This window comes from Syngnathus typhle, linkage group LG18 (genome assembly GCF_033458585.1).
Source record: "Syngnathus typhle isolate RoL2023-S1 ecotype Sweden linkage group LG18, RoL_Styp_1.0, whole genome shotgun sequence".
Taxonomy (NCBI): Eukaryota; Metazoa; Chordata; class Actinopteri; order Syngnathiformes; family Syngnathidae; genus Syngnathus; species Syngnathus typhle.
The window spans coordinates 3231603-3251090 of NC_083755.1; the positions used below are offsets into that span (position 1 = coordinate 3231603).

Sequence of the window (19488 nt, forward strand, 5' to 3'; positions counted from 1 at the left end):
TGCAGCCAGGAACGAGGCTGCCAACCATCTAAGAACAGACTCTGCATTCCTGGGGTCACGGATCGGCCAAGGCCATGCGGCCTCGCACCACACAACATTATTAGCTAGCTGAAACAGCGTTGCTACAGACACACTCTCCCCTCCCTTTAGTGTAGCAACGCCTCTTGTAACCAGGGCAACCCAAATAAAAAGAGGAGATAGTGGTGGGGGAAGTCCAGAATTGGTGGAGGACTGTGAACTGGGCCCTCTACCTAATTCTCCTCGCGAGCAAAAGAATACTGGTTGTCTTCTCCTCTTTGTTTCCAGTTTGTAAATAAATGTCTGATGGTATTTAGACCTGACAATGGTGCGACAGCCTGCTGATTTTGTTTTATTAGTTTTTATTTTGATAAGTAACCGTATTCTCAAATGCTATGCTAGCAAATACTAAAAAGTCATTCAAGCTTGGTAAAAAACAACAACAAAAACCAGTGGGTTTGCATTTATTGTTGTGCCATGAGATGCTGAAGTGTCGTTACGTATTTGAGCTTGTCCCGTGGGTCCCTGCTTTTGTTGCGGTTAGCTCGGTTGACGGTGCCGATGGAGTGCACGGAGGAGCTTTTCTTGTTGAACGAGTGCGAGAGGCTGCTCCGCGACTGGCCAGCGTTGTGGTCGAACTGCATGAGGCAGAAGATGAGGTCTGAGGGCACCAGCTCGAAGGCGTAGGGCGGATTGGTAATGACGTATCTAAGAAGGACATTGAGGACGCCGACTGAAACAAACACTGTGACACCTATGGCCATTAGGACACAAGACTCACCGCTTGGTGCACTGGCTGTGAGCGTTAAGATGTCCGTCACGTAACCGATAGATGCCAAAACAGAGCATGTTGTATGTTTTCAGGGCTTTGCAAAACAGGTCGCCGTAACAACCGCCATCCTACAGAAAAATGAAGCATTTCTCACCAAACTACCACAGCAACAAGTCAACAGGAATGCTGATGCAAGGCCATCAGTTACAGCCTCACCCCGAGGTCAGCGAAGGGCCCGTCGTACAAGGCCAGCTGGGCCACGCGACAGCGGTCCCTGTTGGCCAGCGTCTGCGGCGTGCTGTAGCCGCCCCGCAGGGCGTTTTCCTCTGCCAGCAGTCCTTCCAGCTCCGGGGTGGCGCCGCCCGTCACCAGCGTGCGGATCAGCGTCAGGATGTTGTCGTTGAAGTACGTCTAAAGGAGGAGCACCGTACAAATACTTTGTTTTTACCTGCTATTATAAATATTTTTTTAGGTGGAGTGCTGCACTTACAGCGCTCATTAAGGAGTCCAGCACACTGACTGCAAAGGCGGTGCCGCAGGCAAACGGCTGGGTCAGGTAGAGCTCCGTGTCGGGGTCGTCGTCGTCGTCCTGGTCCAGGAACTGAACGTTGGAATCGTTGACTACAAACATCACGCAAAAGAAAAAAACATACGGACATGCTTTAAGATATCACAATGAGATCAACCATACAAATGTGACATTTGAACAGCAAGCATGATAGTTTAGATGTGAAGAGGATTTGTGTTTAAAATTTTCTAGCCAAAGAAACAACTCCAAGCGGAATGTTGTAAAACGTGGGCCCAAAGGCAAAAAGAAGCGCTGAGACCAAGCAGACCCATTTGTCAGCATCTTCTCTTACCCAGCTCGGTAATCATTTGTATGCCGGTCCCATTGCTGTTATCCTGAGTGAGTGAAACGGCAGGCGCTTTTTGGCCCGCCTTTGCTAACGGGCATCGAGGGATAAACACGGGTTACTCCAACACGTTAGCGACGCAGGCGCTAACAGACGCACGTCAGGCCTACCCAGTTCAGTTATGATGGGAATGTTGGCCCCCGTCGTCACCAAGGTGTGACGCACGCGTCCGTGGATCGGGCTGTTCTCGGGAGACGACCGCTCCATACCCGGTGGCGTGAAGCCTGCGAGGGGCAAACACAGACGCAGAATTTCAATATCCTTTACAATTTCAATCAATCAAGCTGTCCCACAGTCTTTCTTGAATCACTTTAGCGTGCAATTTCCACCTATACATCTGGGTCGCTACGGCGCTCACCTTGGGAGTTGGCCTGCAAGACGCCGATGCTGTCGTCAAAGATCATGGATTTGATGTTGAGCGAGGCCAAGATGCACTCTTTGTCCTGCAGCGAGGCGTCATCGATATTGTTCTGATTGGCTGACAATACGACACACATGTCACACAGGTTGATGTTGACGGCCCTGAGGTCGGCTCGACTCAGCGGCGTGCCCTTATCCGGAGGAAAGGGGGTGGGAGATGAGAGAATGGAAATGTTGTTAGGCCATTTACATCTTTACGACTTCTGTGCATTGAAATGATGTCGTCTGATACCATTTGCATCAAATAATATTGTTAGCTGAGCAGGGTTTCCAAAGATCACCTAAAGTTAAATTACATTTGCACTGAATATATTCTAAATAAAAATAAAATAAATAAATAAATAAAAGTAAAATAAATTCTAAACTGACATTAAATCAGAATTAAAACAAAAGAGATTTCTATTCCATAGGAACCGAAGTGAGGTGCAATACAAGTGGCACAATGAATGAAGGTGACTGACGGGCAGGATGGAGACTTTGGGGAAATTGTGCAGCGTCTCCCACTCGCGCTTGAGGTACTCCAGCGAGCCCACAAAGACGATGTGCTTGAGCTCGTGGTAGTGGAAGTTGCTGGCCCTCAGCGGCATCACAAAGTTGCGCAAGCCAATCACTGCCGACTTGATGTCACCGAAGATGCACACCACCACGTGACCGCTCAGCACAGTCATGGCCGCCTCACTTCGAGTCTGACGAGGAGAAAGAAGCAAGATGAACACTGAAAATGACTTTGGTTCGCTATCCAAGGTCCTGAAGTGGCGTGTGGGTACTTGTGCCACGCTCACCAGGACGACCTTCTCAATGTCCTTGGACGGGCACCAATGGAACATCCCCGTGGAGTCGTATTTCTTCACATTCTCGTCCACGCTTTCCATCTGCTCGCTGACGGAGATGAGGAGTGGGTCGTGTCTGAGGGAACAAGCGTTGAAAGATGATTTCCTGCCATGTCAGCCTTTTATCTGGATTGTTGACCGTGGACGATATTTGAAGCTACTCAAGCTGCAAAAGCCGCTTTCAGTTTTGTTTCTTTGCGTCCGTGACCCAATTGAGCGCTCTGGTTAAACTCATGATTCTCTGCACGACGTTTGAGCTGTGAACTTGAATACAATAAAACGGAGGTGTTACCGTTGCAGGGCTGTCCTACCGTAGGATCTTTGGGGAGGAATTGGGGGAATTCCTCACGCCTCCATTACGCTGCTTTTTTTTGGATGACTGTTGGTCATCTTCAACTGCAACGACATCATCCGGCTTGCATAGTCACATCACAGTCGGACAAAATAGTCTCCACACTTTTTGTCACTCTCATTCCGCACTGCAACGTTTTTATAAAACATCCCTTTACTAAATCCATACATAATGGAGTTACATAGTGCATGACAAACAAAATAAAGCAAAAACTTTAAAACGTTGAGTGACGAGAGGAGAGGAAGGCGCACTTACTTGATTTGATGTATCCGTTGTAGGTGTTCTTAGCTGGGGGAGAAAAAAAAATCAAACAGAAAATATTAACGAGAGGAGCAGCGCCACAGATATATACATTAATATTCCTCAAAATTGAAAAGAGAGCGATGCTTTCGTCGTCGTTCAGACGATTTAATTTGAGTGTAGCAACCTCTGCTGGTGATTTGCTGTACTGCCACAGACTCAAATGGGCAGTCGAAATGTTTGCAAGTAGCAGTAATAAAATGTCAGCTTTTGTTTGATATCCTTGGCCTAAGTGGACAAAACTAATGGGACAGCTACCCGCGATTCCCCAACTTACATTTTTTGCATCCGCATTTCTTTATGCGCTTGGGATCCGTGACGTCATCGTGGCACGCTTTGCAGTAGAACAACGCCCTGTGGACGTGAGTGAACCAAACAATAAAGGAGTGTAGCAGCAAAAATGAATCATTTGTCAGAGTTACCTCTTGACTTCTTTGGCGTCGCTGGCAATGAAGAAGCCCAACGTCCCCTCCTGCATCTTCACATGGTTGCCAGGGTTGATGAGCGTGCTGATCAACAAGACCAAGCGACATCATTATGGATTGAAAATCTCTAATTCTTGACAATCAATGAATAGGTTACCTGCTCTCCCGCTGATCAGACTTGTACTCGATAGCTATCAACAGCAACTTCAGCTTCACGTAGCACAGTCTGAAAAGAAAGGAATCATTTTCAAAAGAACGTACACTAAGCAGCTCGGTGGTGCAGCATCATCACCGAGTACTCACTCGCAGATAACAGGAAAGGACAAGCCCACAAAGGCACTTGACAGGTACTCGGTGTACATCTCGTTGGCGACGCCCTCCAAGTAATACTTCTGCCACGTGTCCTCCTCGATCTGCGCCATGGTCAAAACAAAGGTAAAAAGCGCTTTGGCCAGGTTGAGCGCCACTGTGCTTCTCAAGTACCTTGATGAAGGACCTCATGGAGAAGAGGTTGGCCAGCATGGTGGACAGGCCCTGAGCCAGGCAGCTCTGAGCGATGAAGCCCAGCTTGAGCTCGGCCAGGCAAATGGCGTCGTCCCCCTCCTTCCAGTTCCAGCTGGGGATGTTCAACAGATGCGCCTGAAAATGTCCATGTAACCATCATCCTTATCATCTAAATAACACGGACAAGAAATCAATCTACCGTTTTTTTTCATGTATAATGCGCCCCCATGTATAATACGCACCCTATAAATGGCATGAAAAAAGCCTGTACCCATGTATAATACGCACCCAAATTTTGACTCCTACTTAAGTCCGTAAACGTAAAATTATTTCGGAAAAAAGATCATCTTTGGGAACAACCGGATGTTATTCTGCCGGTCAGTATCACTGCGCATGCGCTAGCAAACTCAATAGCGAAGAAATGTTTCGGATTTGTGTAGGGTACATTGTGACAGCAAACGAGCAGGTGATCGAGCAAGCGTCTGATACGTGTTTGAAGTGAACAGCAGAGAAGAAAGCGCATCTGTAATGGCGGCCTCCGTATCATATCCGGATTTAAAAAAAAAAAATTTTACCCATGTATAATGCGCACCCCAGATTTTAGGACAATAAATTAGTTGAATTGTGCGCATTATACATGGAAAACGGTATGTCCACTCGACATCTTTGAAAATGGTGGCCTGCACTCAATGATTGTAAAAAAACAGGGTTGACCTTGCCTACCTTGTTGTGATACTGCAACATCTGAGTGATGATGCGGATCTTTGGGTGGTAGTTCTTGATGGAAATGACCCTATCATGACATAAAAACATCAGGACTTTCGATTATTTTCTGGGACATTAGCTGGATGACATGACTGACCATGTGGCTCACCTCATAATGTTGGAGGCGTCCTCGGCATCTGGATCGGCGCAGTATTTATTAGCTAAGATCAAACAGGCGTCGGCTGATTCGATCTGTGGGTCAAAAGAAGATTTGTGTCTAAATTGGGTGGTGAAAATGGGCTGGGCTAAGCTGGGCGCCTTTACTTTGACTCTGGCCAAATCGTGAGGGTTGAGAACGGAGCCCTGGTAGAACTCCACCTGGGTGAAGTGACGTTTGAACAAGGCTTCCAGCTCAAGATTAGGGGAAATACTGAAAAACAGAAACAAAATCAGTGACACTTTCAAAATACACTGCAACACAAGTTGAATTTGTGTTTGTTTGTTACTCACTTATGGAGAAAAACAATTTCTACATTGACATCATCCCTGTCCTTGTGTAGGAAGTCTTTGAGGAAGTTGGAGACGCTCTCCAGGGTGATGTGGCCGCACACCACGATGTGCCTGACGGGAAGACCGATGTTTTAGTGAACTTTCCAGTGGGGCGCACGGAGACAAGAGTGCCATGCAACAGACAGACATGAGAAGCGATCAGCGTTCAGGTGATTAAGTCAGGCCGTGAAAGGGGGAAGGACGAACGAGCACTGAATGGGATGGAGAAAGCGAGCGGGCCAGCCGTGACCGAGCGTTGGGGGATTAGGAGGGGGCGGATCAGAGTTGATTTAAAAGGAGATTATGACATCCACACATTTTCCATTTTCATTTGTCCAACAAAGACAATTTAAAGATAATACGGGCTTAGATCTTTACATGCTGCTCTAAATTGGAGAAAATTGCTTTAAAAAAAACTCTTCAACAGATGACCTAAAAAATAATGGAGCACCATTCTGGTCATTTTCTTCTTCTTCACTACTGTTTAAGGACAGATTTTATCTTGTTAAAGGCATAACATTTGTATTTGTCTTGAATCATTTTATTTTGTTTATGTAACATGTCTTTGCATTTGTTTATGTAACATGTCTTTATATTTTATTTATATTTTTTTCATTCCATTTTGTATTTTGTAAATATGTCCAAAACATTAGTTTTAACATTCAAATTTTATTAAATATCTTTTATTTTGAAAATTTGTCAAAAATATTGTCATCAATAAATATATGAAAAAAAAATGACATGATGCGGTGTTAGTTGTTGACAACTTTCTTGAAAGAACATGTCATCACTTTGTAATGTCAACATGGCTAAGCAAAATGAAGAGGAAAAAAAAATGGCAGCAAAAGCCAAACGCAGAGCGGCGGGGGATAAAAACAGCGTGATCCAATCCAAGGGTCCACATTAAACATAATTGAAGCAGTTTAATGTCAAGATTCAATGCGGGGAATGAAATTGTATCATACATACCCTTTCTTTCATGTTTTCCACATCCTTTGGCCCAATATACATAAAATGATTGTCTTTCTCATCATTTGTGAGAAACACCTTTAAGGGAAACGCGCTACAGCGCTAATAAATTGCCACGCTTCGAATAACTCAATAGCCCATAAAGCCATATTTTTCATTCGAGGCAACACTTTGGAAAAGGTGTTTATTTCTTGCCAAGGGCCGTGCGGAGCAGTAGACTAGTTGTTCTCAAACTTCTGAAATCCAGCACTACAAAGTATATTTAACATTATTGTAAACTAGGGTAACACACACACACAAAAAAAGATAAAGCACAGCAGTCTCATTTCATCTGGCTACCTCGGCAAGAAAACAAAGGAAACACATTTTGTCAAAATGTCACCGCCGTATGTAGCTATGTCCTGAGGGTGTAGGTCAGACTGAAGAAAAAGGCCAAGAATGTTCCAGAAGCAAAGCGCCAAAAGAAAGAAGACAAACAAGAAAGCACAGCCAAAGCCAATTAAAATCGTTTTTCCCCCCAGCGCTGGATGAAAAATAAAGCTCCAGCAAGCTACAGCTAAGTAAATGAACAATAAATACACTATATATTATTTGATGTGTTTACATTTTTATGTGTACTATACGATTATCTGATCGACTTTTAAGAGATGTACTGGAAATGGGACGGAATGATTAAATGATACACAATGCCGGAGTGAACGCAAACACAAACAAATACACAAAACTGCCAGGCTGATTTTTTTTCAGACATGGTACAATAAGTATGGAGTGTCACGAAACAAGCATAGCGCAAACTATCGACACAAAAATGGAGTCATGTTTCAATATACTACAAATATGTTAGAATTCTACAAGTCCAAATATTACAAGAAATGTGAGGGAAAGGGGAAATACTATAAGTAAAATTTGGAGACTAGTCAACCCGTGGATGAGTCAACATGCCGACTAGTCAGTTCCACTTTGATTTTAAAAAGGAACAACACAGCAACAATTTCTAGCGAGCGGACGCGAAGCAGCGGCAAGACAAGAAGCTGACAAAAGGAAGGCAGGAAGGCAGGAAGGCAGGCAGGCAGGCAGGAATGAAGAAAGGAAGAAAGAAAGGAAGAAAGAAAGGAAGAAAGAAAGAAAGAAAGAAAGAAAGAAAGAAAGGAAGAAAGAAAGGAAGAAAGAAAGAAAGAAAGAAAGAAAGAAAGAAAGAAAGAAAGAAAGAAAGAAAGGAAGAAAGAAAGAAAGAAAGAAAGAAAGAAAGAAAGAAAGAAAGAAAGAAAGAAAGAAAGAAAGAAAGAAAGAAAGAAAGGAAGGTTAGGAAGGAAGGAAGGAAGAAAGGAAGGAAGGAAGGTTAGGAAGGAAGGAGGAAAGGAAGGAAGGAAGGAAGGAAGGAAGGAAGGAAGGAAGGAAGGAAGGAAGGAAGGAAGGAAGGAAGGAAGGAAGGAAGGAAGGAAGGAAGGAAGGAAGGAAGGAAGGAAGGAAGGAAGGAAGGAAGGAAGGAAGGAAGGAAGGAAGGAAGGAAGGAAGGAAGGAAGGAAGGAAGGAAGGAAGGAAGCATGGCCCAGGTCTTCAGTCACAGTGTGACTTGAACGCCGAGATGTTTACATCTCATATTTCTCACCAGGAGAAAACCAAAGAAAAAGTCACACAAAAACCACACCGAAGAACATGGTTGGACTTACTTTCTGCCTCTGGTCGAGTTATAACTGCCTCCGTATTTCTTCCGATTAAGGATGAGAGCGGCAATTTCTGGCACGTAGCGGGCAAACATGGCCTACATGCGTGGAAAAGAAAAAGCAACACACACAAAAAAAAAGGGGGGGGGGGCATGCAGGAGAAGCCTCAGCTGGGGCCTCCCGGAAAATACTTACTTTCTGCCATTAACGGCACTATAGGAACCACCGTATTTCTTGCGGTTGCCTATTAACTCTATGATTTCAGGCACGTAGCTCGCAAACATGGCCTAAGGAGGACACAGGAGACAGAAAAGGTCGAGCAGAGTAAAAAAAAAAAAAAAAAAAGGGCAGGCTCACTAACTTGAAGATTTGGTCCCAGATTTGGCAGGTAAAGGAGATTTTTCAAGGCGAGACATTGCACACTTAACAATGACTGCAAGTGTGTTGCGTCAATGTAGCCTGAAATTTGATCCAGTTACATTGCCAAAAAAAAAAAAAAAAAAAATGAAAATGGTGCAGCAATATCAAATGTTGTCAATTGCCAATTTGATGAGGCGTCACGACGAGGTCCATACTTGAGGGGGAAAATGAGACGAAGTGAATGCAGGAAGTTTCATGTCTGATACCTTTACACAACAAACTACGAAAGTGAAATCCTTAGTTGCCATGTTTAGGTCAACAAACACGCCAAACTATGATTTTCGACAATGCCCTCGATGCAAGTCATCTGTCACGGAGTCTTTAGAGATTTTTTTTTTTTTTAAATGCTGCATTTATCAAATGGTGTCATTGCAAACCATTTCAGTTTGGGTATTTGTTGTAGTCAAGAAGGGGTTTACAAGATTCAAAGCTCAGGAGGTCAGGAAGTGGAAAAGACGGGGGGGGGCGAGCCACCTGAAACCGCAATGCTTGAACAATTCACGATAAATAGTCAGCTATAAGTGACTGACACGTGGCAATTGTGTGAATGCTGAGATAAACAATAAAGTCACAAGTCATAATTTTGTTCCTTTGCATTTTACCGAAATATTTGTCTCCAGTGTTTCCGAAAATGAAAAAATGATGACTTCTCTCAGCATCGGCACAATCAGATAACATCTCTCTTTTTTTCAATGAAGGAGAGGGTTTTCTTTACCAGACCACCAAGGATGAAGAAGACCATAAAGAGTCGGCCCAGGGTGGTTTTGGCATAAACGTCGCCGTAGCCCACCGTGGACATGGTGACCATCAGCAGGTACACGCATTCCCAGTATGAAAGCGCTTGAGAGTTCTGAAAGTTCTCCCAAGGATCCCCGGAATTCTCCACCTGGAATCATACGTGGAAAACGGACTCACACTGGGAACCGTAATAAAACGCCACAAGATGGCAGCAGAATACTTTTTGTTTTTATTAAATGGGGATGAAAGTCCACAAATCACTTCAAAATAGTTGCTTAGTACACAGATCTTTTCAATCATGTGGAGATCCAAAAGTAAAAAAATGCTCAGTAGTCCAAGTAGGGTAACGAAGTATTTGTACTTGGACTAGTGAGCGAAAATCAAGCGCTAGGTGGCAATGTGTGGACTTACCAAATGAATGAATCCGGCTGCCGTGAGCCATGTGCTGATGAAGATGGAACACAAGTTGACCAGCTTGATGGAGTTGCTGGGACAAACAAAAAGAATAGTTTCATTCACAGCATACAATTGCTTTTACATTAAACATGGAATCTTGTATTCTCATAAAGCAAATCAAAGAGTAGACACTCAAGAAAAAGAAACGAGAAAAATTCTTACCTCGTCTTGAGTATATTCAAAAACTGTAAAATTTCCGAGAACTGTATCAACCTCAAGGCCCTTAAGAACCTCAAGCCTGCAGGGCAAAAGCAAAAAAAGAAAAAAAAAAAAGAAACAAAATAAGTCCTTGCATGTTAAAAATGAAAGAAAAATGACCTGAGATTCAATCTCACATCAGCTTCAGCGGATTCATTTCCAAACTCAACAACACCCGGGAAAAGCTCCCACTGCCACGTGCAACTTATTTTGTGAATGGTTGAAGACCATTAAAGCCCGCCAGCAGCTGGACGTGTCACCGCCACACCAAAATGGACCAACGGGAAGCAAAGCTATGGTTGCTTTGCGCACGTCTTACCCCAGTAGGAGACGGCTCGGAAGCAGGAAGCCAAGCTGGAGCCGCCACTGTTCTCCCGCTCGTCTTTGTCGTTGCCATTGCGGATCCGATATCCCTTCTGGAAAAGCTCGCCGGTGGATTTCTTGCGTCGCCTTGTGGCAGACACTGTTTGGATGCCGTCGTCGGGCCCCTTGTACACCAACATCTTGGTGGGAATCATTTGCGAACGTCTTTCGCGTCCAAACTAGAAACTTTGGTCCTCTGCACTAGCCCGCTAGTGCGCTTGTGGCCAGCTTAAAGCCGTCCCAATATTACCGCGGCACAACGGCGTATAAGCTCCTTTCGGATTCATCCCGAGAAGTGGGAACAAGCGTGTCCATCAACCTGACCTCAAGGTCAGCCCTTAGAGCCCACAACAAATGTCCTATTCCCTTAAGCTTCGCAAAAGAACAGCTTGTTGTTTTTAAGCGGGAAAATGACGACCACGTGACACCGTGCGTGTGTCGAACGCCAGGAGAAAATCTGCGGTACAGTATTTTAATTTTTTTTTTTTGCAAATCCCAGAAATAATGCCAGATGCTGTACAGTAACAAAGCCATTGCACTGGAGAAACATTTGCACAATTGTTAACTTTTGGCATTCATTTAGTTAGAACCAATAGTCATACAGTGTGTTCTCTATTGTACTGAATTAATTTTAATGTATTGGATGTTTTTCACATTTTAGTATTGGATATTTTAAATAGAAAGACTAGTACAAACTAATATGAGGTGTCAATACAGTATTGGAATCAAAACGATCAGAAATAAATCTCTTGAAATATAATCAAGTGTCTGATGTGTTGACACTACAGTGACAGTGGGTTAGAATCTCCACTAGGGGACGCTACGCTTAAAATTATACTGGCCGGTTCCACCTGAGTTTTGGCAACATTCACAGCCCAGATGACATTACGCAACAAATTTGTCACACTTTGTGTTTGCTTGTGTGTGCGCGTGCGCTTGACTTTGTTCCTCACCAAACGAAATAAACATTTAAAGCCATCTGCAATAATCCCCGATAGTCCCTCATTTCCTGTCACCATCAAAGCCGGTTACGGCATTGTACTCGTTTGCCCGCCCACCTTCCAAAATCATGGCCCAATTCCACTCCAGTGCGATTCGCCTGCACAGGTAGGACGCACGTGTAGCACAACACTGCGCAAACACTCACACACTCACACTAGGGTGCAAAAAAACGCCAGAGTCTGAGAAGCGGCGCGGCGAGGAAGTTACCGAGCCAGCTCCGGTTGAGGTAGACGGACACGAAGACGGGCGGCACCGTGAAGAAGTCCACCACCGAATTGACCTCCAGCCAGAACCACAACTTGTCGCTGGCGGCGATGAACTGCCGATGACAACGTTTCATTTGGCGGGATTACTTTCATGCCATCCTCCTTTAATAATAATAAGCACAACTTGGATTTATTGTTATGGCGTCAGCACACCCAGGTAGGATTCAAATGGATGTGCATTTATTTGGGTATTCAGTTTCAAAATTAAAATCATGTATTTTACAAAAATAATTATATGATTCTAGATTTGTATTTTTTTTTTTTATTCATTCACAATGAAATGTGGGTTGGCTACTATAATAACTGAGGACATTGTGATTTGTTTTGCTGTGACTCACTCGGAGGCCAAAGTACAAAAGGAAGAAGATGTTGAAGGCCATGTCGATCTGCAGCGTGACATCCTTGTAGAAGTTTTGACACGACTCGATGGGACTGCGGGACACACAGACCCGAGAAAAAAATGCACGTCAGCGACCATCGCGTCACCATGGAGATTTCGGATGCTCATCATTCATCGTCTTTTGTCCGCAAAAGACGTCAGGAAGAAGCGTGGCTTCGTCATCACCGGTGCAGTGGACGGCAACGTGACGCATGCACTCACGAGCATTGTCTCGGTGCGCACCCGGCCTTGAGCCTTAAAAAGCTGCTACGCACGCATGCACATGAGCATGTGTGCGTGTTTAAATTTGATTTGGGGTGTTGAAAGCAGCAGTTTAAGACTTAAGTGCATGCAAAGGTTGCGTCCGCCAAGCAGTCATAAGAAATGTCGGGGAGCCTCACCCTCAATAAACCCTCGTATCTGGCACAAATAAAGAGAAATCATTGAAGCAGGCACAAGTTAGTAAGGATGCTGCATTTATTTTATCATTGCTGAGGTTGAACTTTATTAACACCTCACCTCAAAAAAGCCTTTGGTCAAGTTTATACCATGCATTATTCGCCAGGTGGGCCATCCATTTAAAAGACTCAGTTGATAAAACACCTCAAATACTCTTTTTGCCCCCTTGGGAGAACATAATGAATATGTTATATATTTGATTGGCTTTATTCTGTAATTGTTTTCAAGGAGTAGACACAATGCCCCAAATACAGGCTCTACGGGCAAAAAAAAAATACACTGCACTGTGCCTTCTTTTGTACTGTCAGGAATAATTAATATTGTATGAGCTCAAATAATGGCTTCCACTTTATTGAGGCAATGTCACAACTAATCGCTTGGTGAGTTATCTAATTGGGGGGAAAAAGATCAACTGCACCTCAAATAGCCATTGCTCCAATTATTTTTTATGACACATTAATACAAGGAACAAAATAGCATCCCAGACAGAAGAACTGAATGCTGCTCGATTTTCATTATCCGTCGGGTGTTACTGATAAACAAATAGGTGACTTTCATCAAATTAATTTCAAACTCATTTGTTACATGGGAACAAACTTCTGACCAAAGTGACTGGGATGTCCTCGCCCATTAAACTAAAACACAAACGAGCAGCCTAGACGGACGGGGCAGCCAAACAGCAGCGCACTGTGACCGCGCGTCCGTCATCGAACGCAGCGCTAATGACAGGAAGGAAAATCCGGATTGTGCCAAACCCAACTGCAAATTTGAACCCAGGGCAGTGAAAAATGAGTACTGGAACAAAGCCAAGGGTTGAAAGTTCACCACTCATCGGTTGAAAAGGTAACGAGAGCACGGCGTGAAAGTGGACACCGGCCCCTGTACGTGATGGAGCCGCCCCAGCCGAGCCGCCTCCGTTGATTCGTGTCGCAACGGCTTCCTGCTTTGGCTTCTTCGACCTTTTGTCTAATGAGCGAATGTTTTTACCCACAACAGGAACTTTGGACTTTCCCTGAGCTTCATTGACCTTTACACCATGTTGGCACGCAGACGTTTGGGTGGCAATAATTTCAATGGCACCGTTAGTAAACAAAGCCCAAAACATGTCTTGGTACATCACTCCCGATGAGAAGTCATACTCACTTTGAGGAATCAATGAAGTATATCATCAGAGCTCCGATGCTGAGGGCAAACACCAGCACCACCTGAAAGATGGGGAAAGTTGATTGTCACATGGCGACGTTGTTGTTGTTGACGCAAGGATACAAATGAAGGCTTGTTTACCGTATCTGTGTTCAATGAGCAAAATGCGTTTACACACTCCTCTCTTGTGTGTAACAAAAACGGCAAAGTGACGGATGGCGGCATCGTCTTACAAGCAAGCCAGTAAGCGAGTGCGTGTGGATCCAACACAAAATGTCTTCTTTTCAAACTCATTTTTGAAAGTTGGAGCCCTTTAATCAACATTCTCATTTAAAAAAAAGTTCTTCAATAAATAACGCTTTATTAAAACATCAAATCATATCTTCTGATCCTTTCACAAACTTCAGCTACCACGTGATGCATTAACACAACCTTATCCCGATAAGTGTGGAAGCTAGCGGCTATGTTAGCCACAAAGGGATTCGCTCGAGTGGGTTAAGTGAATTTTGACAAAAAGGAGCTCAAACACACATTCGTCGAAACTTCTCGGCACACTTCTTAACAACAAAAAGACGACCTCCTTTCTCTTCCTTCCCTAAGCACTCCTTACACGCAGGCGACAAATATGTCTGCACCTGTTTACGTCTTTTCCGGAAAAGAACGAACTTAATTGCACGACGAGCACGGAAGGTAAAGACGGTGTCTCTCATTGATGCTTCACCATGATTCGCTAATGCCACGAACATCATATTATTTTCTTTATTGTTACAAGACAATTTAATCATGCTTCGCTTCTCATCAGCATACTCTAATTTCCTATCATTTTGAACGAAATATTATTTACATTTAATTTATAGTTACTTTTAAATTAATTGCACGGCGAGGACTGACGGTAAAGACGGTGTCTCTCATTGGTCAACACCCACTAGTTTGCTGCGCCCTGATTCGCTAATACCTCGAATATCGTACTTATTAACTTTTACTCATTGTTATAAGACAATTTAATAATGCCTCAGTTCTCATCAGCATATTCTAATTTCCTATCCTTTAAACGAAATACACATTGGATTTATTGACATTTAATTTATAGTTACTCAATTACAAGAAGAAAAAAAAACATGTTCACAATTTACATAACATTATATTGTTGATATTATATTCACACTGTCAGTGTAAATGCCGCCTGTACTCAAGTCAGCCAAGTGTCCCAGCATCAGTGTTGCTGCTATTGCACTCTATTTATGTTAATAGCCAAGATGTAAAAGATGAGTTGGGTCTTTAGAGACTCATTAGAAGGACACCCTCCGTCACTGGGACGCGACATCAACAAACCACAGCAGACAATTCAAAAAATGCCCCAACAGGCTGCAGAGCTAATGCCACCAGCTCACAACATCCGGTCATTTCGGAGCAAAAGTCCAGAAACCTGTTGTGCTTGCTGCAGGAATTTTGCCAAATGACATTTTTGACGGTGTGAGGCCTAAGAAGAAGAAGTGGAACAATATCCACTGTAATAACACTTGAAATAAATAACATGAGTTGTCAACTTGACAAGCAAAGCACTTCTACTCTAAATACGATACTCAAGCAAAAACCATAACTGTAGCACCAAATAATAATGGCATTGAATGCACTCAAAGTGAGTGCATGATGTTATATAGGTTGCACAGTTACTAGCAGGGAAATATGATCATGCGTGTGAGCAGGACACATGTCACCCAGCGTATGAGCGCCACTCCAGTGCCGCAAACGGCATCTCTGTTTTGATTTAAGCCTCCCTGGCAGCGGCCCAAACAGTGGCGGCACAGAGACAAGGCTCAAAGAGCTTAGCGTGGCTGACGTTCGCTCACGAACACCAAATGTATGTTTGGGCCCTGAAGACAAGGCAGAAGAGGATTCCCTCCGGCGTCTGTCATTCAATCTTGCGGACTTCCTCGACATGATGGCCTCTCGTAATGCGAGATGGCGTGCGACTCATTAGCTGCTTTTATTGGACAGAGGCTGAAAGGATGCAAAGGCGGCGTACGCGCCAGTGGATCGAAAAATAAGTCCTGCTGATTGGAGAGAGGAAATAGAGCAAATCTCCAGCATGCAACCCAGGTCAACAAAATAGAAACACTGTACTTTCCTAACCAGAAGAAATAATTGATTTGACACTCTCCCACACAGAAGACAAAGTACCGTTTTTTTCCATGTATAATGCGCCCCCATGTATAATACGCACCCTAAAAATGGCATGTTGAAGCTGGAAAAAAGCCTGTACCCATGTATAATGCACACCCAAATTTTGACTCCTACTTAAGTCCGTGAACGTAAAATTATTTCAGAAAAAAGATCATCTTTGGGAACAACCGGATGTTATTCTGCCGGTCAGTATCACTGCGCATGCGCTAGCATACTCAAGATTTTAGGACAATAAATTAGTTAAATTTTGCGCATTATACATGGAAAAAAACGGTACTTAGCTTAGACATTGTGTCGATGTTGGATGACAACGCGCAATAAGGCATCGAATGACACACGGGATCCCCCAAGGCACGCGTGTCACCACCAACGCATTGTCTGCAAAGTCAACACGCTTTTATTTCAGGCTCCCGTGAGCTAATAAGACTTTATTGACTCAAACACGACTTACTGCTAATTAAAGGAGCAGACTGGCAAAATAGAACAAAGTAAAAATACCACATTTAAGCCAACGAAAAGCTTTGAGCGGGAGAAAGCTGAGGGAAGCACAACTGTGCAATTTTATTCTTTATCCTCTGCGGAGAAGGGCTAATATTACAGCAATAAAATGAGTATAGCAGTATAAGAGTGTAACTGGGCGAGTGTGTGTGACAATGGGCTTTGGCGTGGCCCATTAAAGAGCCGAACACACACAGGTCTGCTAGTTAAGCCCCCGTTGCCGTGGCAACGCCACACGACTGCTGTACTTCCAGTTCATGTGTCATGTCGTACCAGCTGCGATGGGGGGGGGGGGGTTACGTGCTACTGTTTTGGTCGGCAACACCACTTTGTGCTCATATTTGCTTAGGAAAGCCTTCTCTCTGAACTGAGGTAATTCCACTCATTACCCGAGTGAGTCGACTACCCTCACTTGACCAGATGTGTTCTCTCCAAGGGGGATTATGGGATGCCAGCGTGTGACCTTAATACACTGTTTAAAGCTCCCCCCCGGGTCTTTGTCCATCTCGCCGAGACGGGCCGGGCGACCATCATCGGACGCCGAGTACTCACCAGGACTCGTCCCGTCAGCGTCTGAGCGGAGATCATCACTCCCGCCCAATCTTTCACCGATGTCATCCATCCCACCTCGCTGGCCGCCGCCGCCTCGTCTTTGTCGGTGCGTTTGAGGACGCCGTCAACCGGGGTCAGCCGGTGCGGTTCCTGAATGAAAGTGGGACAGAAAATTATATATATTTTTTTTTTTCTTTGATTGGGAGTAAAGTGGGGGATGGCTTGACTGAGTAGAGCCTAGCCTGAACATCACCTGCTTCAACATTTCTGTGCATAATCCTTCTAAAAACAAACAAACAGCAAAACAAAAATAGCCAAGCGTTAATTATGTGCTAAAACCGTGCAGCTCTTTTCCGACACCTCACTAATCACATTCAATCGAGGGCGGCGCTCGAACATTCAATTAGTTGGCGAGGCCTTATGCTGCAGTCGAGGAAGGTCGAAAGTCGGATTTATCGCGCTCGGATTTTACCAGTTCCGAAAGCGTTGGAGGCGAATGTTGATTTCGATAGATTGTTGGTTTTTCTCATTTATCACAACACAAGTTGTGTCCAGCAAACCTTCTTCAGAATGTCCTTAATTAAACATATATATTTCATTAATTTCACCAAATAATTTCATCGGGGGGGGGGATGACATCCAATTATTCTCCCGAGGCTTTGATTTGATCTGAAAAGGTCGCAGGCAGAAGAGGAGGTATCAGAGAGTGGCATTTGCCGCTATTGTGATGAAAAAAGAAGTGCATCTATTATTCAAAGTGTCAGAATAGAAATCAGATCGCTTCAAGGATGCAAGGGGCCGAGGCGAGCTTTAAAAGTCCGTCCAGACCACGTTGAGCAAAGCACAGCGGGCGGGCAGGCAGACACTCACCTTGAAAGAATGGCTCACATTTAAAGACCTCTTTTTTACTCGTGCTTATTTGATGTATAATTTAGTGTACTTTTAACAATAAAAAAAAAAAACAGAAGGGCAAACTTTTAAAATTGGAACAGCGTCTGGCTCTCCTTGCCCATATGCATCACAACATTGGGGTGGCAAAGCAGCATGCTCTCAAAAAGTCAAAACAAAGAGAAAAAAAAGGGGAAAAAGATGCTGGTGCAGTTGCAGTTCCGAAAAGTGCTAATGACATGATAGATGTGGGCCAAGTGGAAGGAGGTGGGCGGGGCAGGTGGGAGGTGTTCCTCGTGCATGCAACTTCCAATTTACACACAAGATACAGATAGACTATACGTCGAAGAAGCATGCACACACACGCTCCTCGCTTGCTAGTTGCTTAGCAACCACCACAACAACAAAAGATTTACACGGCACGCGTGCAAGAACCTGACAATGCACTTCCAAGCGGATGCATTTTCAGAAAGATAAATAAAGAAAAGAAATGACGCTGGAGTGTTTGTTTTTGGTGAACGCTTAGGCCTAATACCGACGGCTAGTCTTTTTATTTTTTATTTTTTTAGATGCTGTCAACAGTTGGCCCGGCCATGAGCACCAATGTTTTGGTGGGTCGACGGCGCACATCATACCTTCTTGTCTCGGCAGTGGCAGCAGACGCTCCACAGATACTTGAGGGTCCGCCACAGCAGGATGATGAAGAGCCCCCCGAAGAAGGTGACCATGGACGAGGCGAGGAAAGCCCACCACATGCGCTGGCCGTTGCTGTCGCACGGCACGTCGGGCGAGAAGGGGATGATGACGTTCATCTTGGCCATGTGTACCGACGGCTCCGAGCTCAGCCGCTCGCGGCTCTTCGCCATCTCGGGGCCGCCCCTTTCAAAGCAGTTTGATTCGCCGGTGCTCGGGGGCCATCGTGGCGAGTCGGCGGCCGGGGTGCGGCGCCTGCCGAGCGGCCGCAAAAGTTGGGCTGGCTGGACGTGGCTCGGTACTGCTGGGGGCCAAGTTGCTAGCAAATGGGAGGATCCAGCGTGCAGGCGACGCCGACGCGCCTCGCTTCGTCGTGCGTCATCCGGTGCGTAAACGTCTCGTTCGAAGGTGGAGGCGCTGAGAGTCAGTTCAGAGTTGACGCTGATTCTGTTGAATCCGCTGCACGATTCTTTTCCATCCCAAACGACGAAAAAACAATTGATGGTAAGGTTTGCGTGGCTGCTCGGTGTCTGACCGTCGCACGCTGGGAGGGGAGGCGGCCTGGATTCTGGCAGATGTACAGGTGGTGCTGGGAGGAGGGATGAAAGATGGAGAGATGGAGAGAGAGAGGAGGAGGAGGCGGCGCTAAAGAGTGCAGACCTGATGCTTCTGGGCACAGGCCCAGAGAGGAAGTTCTTTACCACCGAATTGAAGCTTTTTTGTCAGAGGCAGTGGCGTTGGCAGTGTAGACGGCGCCCTCTTGTGGACAAACATCTGAACTACTTTATTTATTGCTTTTTGGAATTGCATGCAAGAAAGGGTGTTTG

General features: G+C 44.8%; 1 protein-coding gene across 7 annotated transcripts; it reads right to left on the reverse strand.

Annotated features, from left to right (window-relative positions):
- Window positions 1–466: 466 nt before the first annotated feature.
- LOC133143259 (calcium-activated potassium channel subunit alpha-1-like) lies at window positions 467–19310 on the reverse strand. 7 transcript variants are annotated; one of them, XM_061265119.1, is made up of 29 exons: window positions 18604–19309; window positions 17081–17230; window positions 13847–13908; window positions 12204–12297; window positions 11807–11918; window positions 10199–10274; window positions 9992–10067; window positions 9558–9728; window positions 8618–8709; window positions 5751–5861; window positions 5565–5670; window positions 5410–5492; window positions 5259–5328; window positions 4515–4670; window positions 4335–4444; window positions 4189–4257; window positions 4029–4115; window positions 3884–3960; window positions 3562–3594; window positions 3266–3350; window positions 2907–3030; window positions 2586–2810; window positions 2063–2255; window positions 1815–1928; window positions 1651–1734; window positions 1281–1411; window positions 1007–1201; window positions 800–918; window positions 467–726 (listed from the first exon to the last, which is right to left on the reverse strand). In XM_061265119.1, the coding sequence occupies exons 1-29, from the start codon at window positions 18832–18834 to the stop codon at window positions 483–485; spliced, it is 3480 nt and encodes a 1159-aa protein (XP_061121103.1). In that variant the 5' UTR covers window positions 18835–19309; the 3' UTR covers window positions 467–482. The 7 variants fall into 7 exon arrangements, with proteins under 7 accessions (XP_061121103.1, XP_061121104.1, XP_061121108.1 ...); XM_061265120.1 differs by lacking the exon at window positions 1651–1734 and having other exon boundaries at window positions 18604–19308; XM_061265124.1 differs by lacking the exons at window positions 1651–1734; window positions 8618–8709 and adding an exon at window positions 8429–8520 and having other exon boundaries at window positions 18604–18804.
- Between the last annotated feature and the right edge of the window lie 178 nt (window positions 19311–19488).